Genomic DNA, 12,250 nt, shown 5'->3' with positions numbered 1-12,250 from the left:
CAATGGGATGGTATATATAAAACCCTGAAAGAGAAAAATTTCCAACCAAGAATTACATACCCAGCAAAATTGTCCCTCAAATAAGATGGTGAAATTAGGACATTTCCAGATAAGCAGAAATTAAGGGAATTTGTCAAAACCAGACCAACCTTACAAGAGATGCTAAAGGGTGCTCTTTGGACAGAGAAGCAACAACGCCAACAACAAATGACCATTAACACACATGATGACATAACCCAGAAACCAACCCAGCTATGGAAGTATCCAAAGTAAAGAAGCCTACAAGATTGTAAAAAGGGAAACAGAGATATTAATTGACAAATGAGGACAACTACAAACCAAAAAGAGCGAAAAAACTGTTGTTACAGAATTTTTAGATAGTAGGGAAGTCAAGACAACTATAAGATAGAACAGACTGTTCTAAAGTTGGGAAGAAAACTATGAATCACAGAGTAACCTCAAAGAAAAATGATAAACCTTCACACTAAAATAAAAAAGAGGACCAGCACAAATATTTTGCAAATACTAAAACAAAAGCAAAAGAGGAAGTGATAACACGATTCATAAACAAAATGAGCTCATCATAGAAAATTATATGGAACAAAGAAATCAACACCACGAAAAAGCACGTAACAAAAATTACAGCAACAAATTCATATTTGCCGATAATTACATATCTGGCAAGGGACTTATCTCGAAGATTTATAGTGGAAGAATGGATGACCAAACTATGGTACATACACATAATGGAATGCTATGCAGCACTAAAGAATAATGTTGAGTCTGCAAAATACCGCATAATATGGATGAACTCAGAGGACATTATGCTGAGTGACATAAATCAATCACAGAAGGACAAATATAGTTATTAGTTCATTGTTGTGGAGGGTCAAGGAAAGGCTTATATATGGAGGGAAATGGGTGAGAGGGGTAGGGAGGGAACACTGCAAAAAAAAAAAATGCATTGACCCATGTCACTTTAGTTTTGTGTATTTCACTGTACATAATTATATTTCAATAACATGCATTAAAAAAAAATAGACATCAAACAGATAAAAATATACAGTGAACACGATGAGAGCCGGAATACGACAGGACTGCCTTGTTTTTCCAGGTCTCACAGGTTTTCTGCCTTTGATAGGGTGCAGTAACTACTTTTCTATTACTCATTATTTAGTGCAGAATATTTGAGGTATAGCAAGGATTGCAAGGCTGGCACAGGGCTAGTCAGTGTTTTGGTCTGTTGTACAGAAGGTCGCTATGAGTCAGAGCTGATTCGATGGCACCTAACAACATTTGAGTTTTCCTTCTCTAGCAGGTTTCCCTGACATGGGTCCCGGCTTTCACAAGTTTCACTGTTCTTAGTAAAAGTTCACCAAGGGGGAGAAAAAAAAAAAAACCCTGGCAGTGAATTGGCAATCAAATGAAGGGGTTACAATTTCTAACTAAAATGAACACAGTAATAAAATCTTTTTTTTTTTTTAATAGCTCATTTTGACATCTGTTACACTAACATAGCTGGTAGATTTCTTTCAAACTTGACAAAGACTTTCTTAGTTCAGAAATGGGTTTGGAAATAAATGCCCTGAATGAAAGTCGTGCCTCTCCCAAGATGAGAGACAATGAATGTCCTGGCAGTTCTAATAAATTGACAAGCCATCTTTAATCAGCCAAGTAAAGAAATTTTCAGATGGCTTACATGGCATTAAATTTTTTTTTTTAATCATTCCTTCCTTGCATTAAATAGCTATAACAGTCAAGCCATTCTTTTTATTAGATTGTTCTTGATGAGAAAAACCCATATAAGGACATGATTGTTTCCTTAGAAGCTCAATTTGGTCACCAGCATCCAAACAGAGTCCCTGAAGCTGACTCTCAACCTTGGTTCATTAGCATCCTTCTTGTTGTTGTTACGTGCCGTCGAGTCGGACCCAACTCACAGCGACCCCTCCTTGGGTTTCCGGGGCAGTATTACTACAGAAGTACATTGCCCCATTTTCCTTCCAAGGAGTGGCTAATGGGTTTGAACCACCAGCCTTCTGGTTAGCAGTCAAGTGCCTTAGGCACTATGCTACCAGAGCTGCCTTAGCATCCTTAGATGCTTTGAAATTGCTTGCAGGCTTATCTTGACATTACCAAAACACACCATCAGGACAGAATAATTTTTTTAACTTACATCTTCAAGTTCTTTTAAGGACAGAGTACTATGAAGCCAGAAAAGTAGTTAACAGGGTTTTACAGTTCCTAAAAGGATGAGATCACTGTCCTCAAGATCAACTTATACCTAGTCTTTATCAACAGTCCCTTCAGACTGTTCTCTGGGCATTTTTACAAATAAAGACTTCATTTATAAAAATTAATTTCTCTCTGAACCAGAAACATGCAAAGAAAACACACCAGGAGACGTTCAAACATTACCTAAGAGATAAAGTGAGATCTATTAAAGCTCCTAGGCTAGAAGAAAACAGAAAAGCATTCTGTTGCCTTTATAAAGGTCTCTAGTCAGACATATGATGGCAATGATTCCTGACAGAACAGCCAGACACACACATCCCTGCCAGTGAACCCAGGAAAAAGACTTCCAAAGACTTGTTTTATAAGTACAGAGAACCTGCAAGAATACTGAGGAAAGTGTGCAAGATTTAGGGGGCGTAGTTATACTCCACAGTACTGAAGAGGAAAAAAAGAAAATTAGTAAAGGGTAACATGTACTCACCGTCTCAGCCATGGAATACTCAGAATTAAGTTTCTTTGCTAGGCCATAATCTCCAAGTTTTATCAGGTTTGCCTTGGTCAGAAAAATATTTAATGTCTTTATATCTCTGAAAAAGAGGTACTGCATATTAAACCTATATAGTCAACTGTTTTATCTAATCCTAAACCTCATGCAAGATTCTTACAGAATAAAAATGTCACCACTGCTCAGATTCTCTTATGGGATCCCAAGTGACCCATCATTTTCACATACCCTGGACATTGGAAAAGGGAGTTAGGAGAAGGAAAGCAGAAAATGAGTTTCATTGTTTAGGACTTCACAGCACAGGAATGTCTTTCATACCACTAAACACACCCAACCCACTGCCATTGAGTCAATTCCCATTCACAGCAACCCTTTAGGACAAAGCAGAATTGCCCCACAGGCTTTCCAAGGCTGTACAGCTTTATGGAAGCAGACTACCACATCTTTCTCCCATGGTGTGGCCACGGGTCCGAACCACTGACCTTTTTGGTTAGCAGCTGAATGCTTTAACCACTACACTACCAGAGGTCCTTCCATACCACTAGAGCCATTAGGAAAACCTGAAAAGGTCGTATGAGGAAATGGTGTTCCAGGTACCCATAATTCCTATGAGGTACACTGCCTCTTCAACTACCACTTCTGCACTGGATGAATCAGTACTTGGCAATGCTAACACTGGGTTGTCTGTCAAGGTTTCACATAACGTGTTAAGGCCAAGAAGAGGCTGCAATCCCAGCGGCAACATCACTAGGCTGTTGAGCTCATCTAAATACAGCCACCGGCTACTTCTGTAAATATTAACTGACTACATGTAACACAAAATAAACTTCCTGGTTCATACTCTGGTTTCCATTATGAAAAGGTGTGAATAAACCTGAGCAATATATGCAATTACTTTAGAAAGAAAACAAAAATATGCATCAGTAGCCATTCAACAACTACCCAGATATGTATGTCAACCAAATAAACAAACCAATAAAAAAAGAAACACTAGTGTATTATAATTAATCTCTGTTGTTGTTGTTGTTATGTGCTGCTGAGTCAGTCCCGACTCATAGCGACCCCTCCTTGGGTTTTCGAGGCGGTATCACTATTGAAGTAGATTGCCCAACCTTCCTTCCGAGGAGTGGCTGGTGGGTTTGAAGCGCCAGCCTTCTGGTTAGCAGTCAAATTCTTTAGGCACTACACTACCAGAGTTCCCATAATTAATCTCTAGCAATGGTCAATAAGTCACTTAAGATGGGTATCACAAAGTGGGAATGTTCTTATAATGGCCTCTCCTATGACCAGAAATGAATGTATTTTTTTAATAAAGATCTAATAAGACCGTACAATTAATTGTGCAAAATATATAAGCTTTTTATTTAAATTAAAAGAAAATAATTATCAAAGAAAAATAATAAGTCAATTATTGCTCAGTAAAGACATTTACTGTGAATTCCAAGCAATCTAATCCCACTTCTGGCTTTGTTGATGAATTAATGTATTAAATGAACTCTAATATGTCACTAAAAGAAATGATTGAGAGGAACCTATCTACTGAGGAGATTCTTCCTAGTTCATAAACATGAGTGAACTCAGGAAGTGAGGATAAGATCCCTCATTACTCACTCTCTTCTTTCTGAATTATACACGAGGAAAAGCTTTCATTATTGAATCAAGAAAGTAAAACGCCAAGGTAGAGGTTGGACTGGTGGGGAGCAATCAAACGCATAAATTTTCCTTCACGCATTACCTGTGAAGGATTCCAGCTTTATGAATACAGCTCACGGCTGAAACAATCTGAAATAGGTACCATACCACCATCTGCAGAAACAAAATAAATTATATTTGGGATTAGAAACAAACAAACAAAAAATCTCAATTAAATAACCACACATACATACATACACAAACAAAAAACAAAGGAAGCTGAAACCAGAGGTTATGATTCATTATGACCTGACATCTCTTGATTGTAGGTTGAATAGGCAAAGAAAAGTGGTATGAGTAAGATGAAAAAGCAGGTCATCATAGAATATTTTCAGTATCATTACAAAATATAGTATGGTGAAGCAGATTTGTGGAAAGAAACCCTAAGAAGAATGCAGAGGTATAGAAAACTGGGCATACCAGTATGCAGTAAGAGAACCAGGGAAAAAGCCCACCGAGAATCATGATGTGGAGGTAAAACATTCAGGAAGCAGCTATAGACAGCTTCCTTGTTAGAGGTTTCCTTTTTCATGAATATCAATCAGAGCCTGGAAGGAGTCTGAACAAAAGGAGAACAACACTCTTCATTGTTGGAAGAGTTATATACAACTAGAATGCAAGAATCAGAACATCACACGATTTTAGCTTCCCTTCACAGATACATGAATTACCTCTTCCTCAAACAACTTATCCTTCTGACGAAGGATTTTGTCATACAGGTTCCCTCCTGCAATTAAACAAGAGAGAAGATTATTTAGAGATAGGTTTGAATTGCTTATTAGCTACCAAAGCTTGGATCTATATCTAATGGGGTTCAAGTGGCAACACAACAACAACAAAAAAATGGGGGATTCCATTTCCTCTTCAAAGGAAACCTCTTCCTCCCTCTTGGCTTTTCACAATGGCAGAGAACTCTTGCCATCTCTCAAGGCCTGTATCAGAAATATGTTCAAAGATTCTCCTAATAGAAGAAGCTCAATACAAAAATGGGCGGTGTGGCATTTTTGAAACAGATGAGAGTGAAAAGCATTCTTCTAACACCCAGTTAGTGAAATTTACCTTGAATGTCTCTGAAATCAGATGATTTTCTTTTCTAGAATTCCCTTTTAAGGAATCTGCAATATTTCTGTAACAATTCTCCGAGTGTAACTGCTAGAACATTCAGCTTACACCTGTGATGCAATGCTTTGCACAGACCGTGTATATATCATTGGCAACTTCTTTTTCTACTTCTCGTTGTAAAGGCTTCCCAAGGTGCAGAGTCTCTGCCTAGATTGTTTCCAACCATTACTCTCTTTACTAATTCCTTCATGCTGAATAAGCATGGGTCTGCTTCTCCCTTCCTTTTACTGAGTAACACAGACCGCGAATTATCATGCTTCATCTTATTTCCTACCTACAACTATAAATTACACTTTAGTCCCAGCTAAGATTTACAACTTTTCTTCCTCTGCAATCGAGAAACTCAGAGTTCCAAAAAATATGTAATTTGTTCTAGTTCCTCCTAACCACTAAGGAAGTTAACTACTTGAGGCTTCAGTTCCTTCAAACATCTCTAATATGATTTCATACATTTAAGGTTGATCGGAACCAGAAACAATCATAACACACATGAGTCTAGATAAGAAACTTAGAAGTCTGGGAGCTTTCTCTTAGAGATTTATGTGGAGAAATAGGCTAGGACCTCTTTAGCATGCAAGGAGCTCTGGTGGCATAGTGGTTAAAGCATTTGGCTGCTCATCAAAAGGTCAGTGGTTTGAACCCACTAGCTTCTCTGCTTCCCTAAGATTTACAGCCTTAGAAACCCTATGAGGCAGATTCTACTCTGTCCTGAAAGGTTGCTATCAGCTGGAATTGACTGGATGGCAGTGGGATTTTTCCTTTAGCATACACCTTGAAAAAGGGCTTTAGAAGTTCTCTTATGCAAAGGTACCAGCTAGTACAATATATATACAAACATTTGTTACACATCAAGGCTTTAAATGTATTAATTCATTTAATATAACAACCCTAGGAAGGAGGTACTATCATTAATAAATTCATTTTAACATGAGGAAAGTAAGGCACAGAGAAGTTATTTTCTTACTCAAGGTTACAGAGCTTAGGATATGGGTTTTGAGTCTTCTCTTAACAATTAGGGAATACTGCACCTTATAAACAACATGGTCCAAAGAAATCAGAGACAAGATAAATAAGGCCAGGCTTTACTATGTATCATTTTCATTCAGTTATGATTTTTTTGACCATTTTTTAATAGGATAGCTTCAGCACAAGTTAATATAAATATCATCTGTAAGATTTCATATTGTATCAAAAGAGCCACTCAGCACTGTCTCTAATACCTGACTAATGTCATTTTATGGGGGGGGGGGAACAACTTTAAAAACGAACATAAAATCCAACTGAAGATGGAGCTATAATCTCAAGGGTTGAGTATGCAGAAGAAAATCCCACTCCTTATTATGTCCATCACTTCAAAACTCTCCAGGGCTTAAACTATTGGTCTTTAACTCTAGAACCCCATTTAAAGTTTTCATCACTGTATATGCCTTTTCTTTATTTTCCCCCTCAAGGTAAGTATGAGCACAAGAATGGCTTGCTGGAGGAAGTCTCCCGGAATTCTCCCTTACCATTACAATACTCCAGCTCGATCAGCAGGGTGGTATTGTCCATGAAGTGATTGTAGTAGGCAATGATGTTGTCATGCTGCAGTAGCGCCAGAATAACAATCTCATTCAAGGCATCACGGCGTTCCTTCTCAGACAGTCGGGTCAAATCAACTTCCTTCCACACAACCAGTGAGTCATCCTACAACACAGTAACAGAGGTATAGTGCTTTCCTCTCACCTAACAGTGAAAGAATCCACACGGGCGGGGGGAGACAGACACGGGACCAGGTTTGCTGGTCTGATACACACTGGCGGAACCACTGAGACTATGGCCCCTTCAGGTCTGGAACTGAAGCCACACCTGTGGCTTCCAGCCAAACAAAAAACAGGCATATGAGCTGAACATTTACACTAGGTAGATACACTCCTTGGAGAGAACAATCATGGGAGAAAGAAGGGCAGCTTATGCACAGGGAAACAGCTCAGGGGGCAGGAGTGCATGGAGGGATGGACACAGGAATGAGGTAACTATGGGGAGAAAGTCTGAGGGGAGCTGTTGCATTGGGGTAAATTGTAGTCAATGTCATGAGACAAAGTGTATGTGATCTGCTGTACAGAAAGTGAATTTGCTCTGTAAACTTTCACCCAAATCACAATTAAAAAAAAAAAAAAAAAGATTCCACATGGGCTCACAAGCCTAGAAAGAAAACTTCCTAGATGGACAGGGCAGAGATTAGTTCTTTTATTTTTCCCTTTAAAAGAAATAGGAACATCACCTAAAACACAACTAAAGAAGTTTATGAGAAAGTATATTTTAAAAGAAAAACTAACAGACTTTAGTTAAAAGCTGTGCGTACAACTGAGGACCATAATTCACTGCAAGACTGGGGGCAGTAAAGTATGAAGATGCTGTTGCTTTGTTGACCACTCAATTTGCATGTCATTTTCAGGTAAAAAATGCAGGCTAAGAGCAGCTAAGATCTCTCTTCCTATCTGAAGCAAAGAAGAATAAAGAAAATCAAAGACTCAAAGAAATAACTGGGAGCTCTGGCAGGGCAATGCCTAAGGCATTTGACCTCTAACCTGAAGGCTGGCGGTTCAAACCCACAAGCCACTCCTCAGAAGGAAGACTGGGCAATCTACTTCCATAGAGATACTGCCTCAGAAACCCAAGGAGGGGGCGCTATGAGTAGGAATCGACTTGATGGCAGTGAGTTTGATTTTTTTTTTTTTTTTTGGTTTTGCTTTAAAAGAAATAGGAACTTCACCTAAAACACAATTAAAGAAGCTCACAAAAAAATATATATATTTTTAAAAATTGAACAGACTTTAGTTAAAAGCTGTGCATACAATTGAGGATCGTAATTCACTGCAGGACTGGGGTTAGTAAAGCATGAAGATGCTGCAGCTTTGTTGCCCTACATAATTTGCTTGTCAGTTTCAGGTAAAAACACCAGCTAGGAGCAGCTAAGATATCTCTTCCTATCTGGAACAAGGAAGAATAAAGAAAATCAAAGACTCAAGGAAACAATTAGTCGAAAGTACTAATGGACCACATGAGCAACAGCATCCACAACCTTGAGATGAGATGAACCAGGTGGTACCTGGCTACCACTAGTGACCACTTTGATCAGGACCACAACAGAAGGTCCTGGATACAGTGGGAGAAAAATGGAGAACAAAATTCAAATCATAAAAAAGACTAGTAGACTTACTGGTCTGATAAGAGACTGGTGCAACCCCTGAGACTATGGCCCTTAGACACCCTCACACCTGGAACTGAACCCTCTTGTAGAGATCACCTTTCAGTCAAACAATAGACAGACCTATAAAGTGACCAATAACACTCATGAGGAATGTGGTCCTCAGAACAATCAACCACATGAGACCAAAAGGGCAGCATCTGCCCAAAAACAAAGTTCAGAAGGCAGGAAGGAGCAAGGAAGATAGGAGAAAGGAAATGGGGAAACCAGGGAGGAAGCTGAGGAAGTAGAGAACCAGAGAGCAGCTATCTATAGCTGACCACACAACTTCTCATAAAAAGAAAATACTGAATTTACCTCTAATTTTGTAAATGCAGACATCAAAGATTGATGTGATTTTAATTTACTCTTTCTAGGTAAGTCACGCCTGTTGTTGCTAGCTGCCATGAAGTTGCTCTCTGACTCACCGTGACCCCACATACAACTGGATCTGAACTTTGTGATTCATATGCTTTTCATCAGTTGATCTAGGCCTTTCTTCCAGTCTGTCTGAGTCTAGAAACTCCGCTGGAAGTGGCTCAGCATCATAGCAACGAATCTAGGTCTCCCAAACAGAAGGCATGATTTCTACCACTGAACCACTACTGCCTTCAAACCAACACCAGATCAAACTCACTGCTGTCAAGTTGTTTCTGACTCACAGCAACCTCTCCCTGGGTTTCTGAGGCAGTATCTCTACGGAAGTAGATCGAGGAGTGGCTGGTGCCCTAAGTCACGTCTAAAAAGAAAACCAAACCAAACCCACTGCCGTTGAGTTGAGTGGAGTCCAACTCACGGTGATCCCCACTGGGTTTCTGCAATAGTAAATCTTTATGACGTAGACTGCCCAGTCTTGCTTCTGCAGAGTGGCTGGTGAATTTGAACCACCAACCTTCTGATTAAGTTAGATGCCTTAGGCACTGTGCTACCAGAGCTCCTCAAGTCAAGCCTAAGGGCCTTAAATTCACTTTCCTTGCTTTGCCCCATTCTTCAACTCTGTATCCCGTCATACTTTTAAGTATCACATGCTTTCTTCTACTCATGAAAACTCATGTCCAGTGTCCACTCCCTTTCATGATATCTCTAATTCTTTACTGACACTACTCTGCAATCCAGAAGGATCTCCACCAAATAACTGTCCTCAACCTTAAGAACAGCTCTGTCAGGTCTTTAAAACTCCTTTAGGAAGCAAAAAAGCAAGATCCCTTTTAAAAAAAAATTAACTTTTTTTTTTTTTGAGAAAAGGTTCAATGTGAACCTTTTACTCCACATTGATTCAACACAACCATTCCCTTCATTTTCAGAACTCGTACACTGAAATAGTATCTTCCATTCTTTTAAATTTATATACAGATACAACTTAGATTCTCTTTGTTTACTAACATGCTAACATCTTCCCACTGAAATATAAGTTTCTTGAGGAAAAAGGCTGTTTCTAATTAAACCACTATAAATTCACATATCAATAAATATTTGGTGATATAAAGCTATGACATTTTTGGGAAGTGTAATTAAATTTGATTTAAAACAATCCCACTCATGAATTCCAACGTGATGAAAATGGGAAGACACATGCAAGGAGATAAGAGACCCAGTTCTAGTCCAAGGTTAACCTCTAACTGAAGTGAACAAGTCACTTAAACACTCTTTGTTTCTCTAACTCCTCTTTTTCATATTGAGGACAAATAAGAACACAGAATACTAAGAATAACAGTGACTCTAACATCATGGCCTAGTGCCTAAGGCATCTCATTGCTAACCAGAAAGCTGGTGGTTCAAACCCACCAGCCACTCATCAGAAGGAAGGTTGGGCAATCTACTTCCGTTGTGATACCGCCTCGGAAATCCAAGGAGGGGTCGCTATGAGTCAGATCTAACTCAATGGCAGTTTGGTTTTTTGGTTTGTGGAATCAAAAAGAACACTAAAAATATTCTCTTGCAACCACCTCTCTCTGCAGTCTTTCAGCCTTTAGTGTGCTGGCTTGGAATACACACCAGCACTGCAGATGGATCGCTGACAGATGAATTGCAGGGAATGAGACCTTTAGCAACCACAACAGATTCTCATTACACGTTGAACTGTTCTAAAAGTAGAGTTTTAAGACTTTAGTTATCAAACCCGGTTTGTGGTTAGGTTTTGATACTAGAGTCACCACTGCGGGGTTTTAGATCAGTAACTTGGTGCTCAGTCATCTCTGGAGCTCTTCAAAGGAAGCATACATGTACAAGTGTGGATTCCTGGGGGTGGGGCAAGAGTTAACTATGTGTCTTCATCCCCCAAAAGGTTAAGCACTAACCGCTTACAATACAATCAAGTATACCTCATGCATGAGTACCGCTGGATAAATACTGATAAAGAAACCAACACACTACGATCTTCCCAATGATCTTCAAGAACCACCTGCAACTGAGTGTTCACATGCGAACTTAAAAATAATGGCAAAGACAACAGAGTTGCCACTGGTGTGGGGATACTGAAGCTATGCCCCTTCCCACCCCGTTCACCCACTCCGACCCTGGAGAGCTACACAGCCTGAGAAAGTTAGTTTTGCCAATACGTCTCATTCGTACATCACGTTACAGTTTTAATAACACATTTAATTCTTAAAATGGCCTTAAGAAATAAAAGTCATTACTATTTTAAAAGTAGTTCTCACTAGCCCCATTTTACAGATGGGAAACTGAGGCTCACAGAAGTTAAGTGATCACCTGCTCAGTTCCCAGGTTTAACAAAAACGACCAATAGTAAAACCAGCACTGTAACGAATCCCTGGTGCACGTGAGGAAGAGTAGCGGAGAAAAGCCTGCAACATATGCCCCGCGGGAGTCCGCACACTAAGTAAGGAAGAGAAGACGCGGGCAAAACTGACAACCAGTTGGGGCTGGAAAGCGGGGTACAGAAGGAGGGGCCCGGGCAGCCCGGTGTGCCGGGCTCGGCGGCCGGAGCCGAGGGCCGCTACCTCGGTGCGGCGGTACAGCGTGGCCTCCCCGAAGGCGCCGCGGCCCAAGACGCGGATGGGGATGTAGTGCAGCTCCTCCTGTTCCACCGCGCCGCCGCTGGCTCGCGGTCCCGGACCGGCGCTGGGGCTCGGGCCCGAGTCCCTGCCACCCCCGGACTCGCTCCCAAAGTCCGAGTTGATGGAATCGCAGTGTCGCTCATACTCGCCCAGCACCGACATGGCGGCGGCCGCGGGCCTTCGGAACCAGCCTGCAGGACCGACCCGCCGGTCCCCTGCGGCGCGAGCAGCACTGCGCCTCCCTGTCTTTAGACGCCGGCCTGCGGCTCCGTCGGCCCCGTAACCCCGCGAGGCTCCATGGTGGCGCCTTTCCCCTGACCCGGAAGCAGTTCTCTTTGTTTCCGGTCCAGCTTTGCTGGCCTTCTTGGTTAATCCCGCGGCTAGGGCTTCACGCCCTCGGGGCGGGCGGGGAAAGCGAGGCCTTGGGCTTGCGTTAGCGAGCGAGTGGTG

General features: G+C 40.9%; 1 protein-coding gene across 1 annotated transcript in view; it reads right to left on the bottom strand.

The window, feature by feature from the left end:
* The window catches only part of NEK9 (NIMA related kinase 9), a 51,981-nt gene extending 40,019 nt beyond the window's left edge, over positions 1-11,962 (bottom strand). Inside the window, exons 1-5 of the mRNA XM_007941357.2 lie at positions 11,744-11,962; positions 7,063-7,240; positions 5,104-5,159; positions 4,476-4,546; positions 2,717-2,822 (exon numbers count right to left, since the gene is read on the bottom strand). Coding sequence (XP_007939548.1) covers positions 2,717-2,822; positions 4,476-4,546; positions 5,104-5,159; positions 7,063-7,240; positions 11,744-11,962 — 630 coding nt within the window. The remainder of the gene's footprint in view (positions 1-2,716; positions 2,823-4,475; positions 4,547-5,103; positions 5,160-7,062; positions 7,241-11,743) is intronic.
* Positions 11,963-12,250: the final 288 nt, after the last annotated feature.

This window comes from Orycteropus afer, unplaced genomic scaffold, assembly GCF_000298275.1.
Source record: "Orycteropus afer afer isolate SDZICR_OR568_19922 unplaced genomic scaffold, OryAfe1.0 scaffold00079, whole genome shotgun sequence".
Lineage (NCBI taxonomy): Eukaryota > Metazoa > Chordata > Mammalia > Tubulidentata > Orycteropodidae > Orycteropus > Orycteropus afer.
This window is presented reverse-complemented; position numbering and strand designations above follow the sequence as displayed.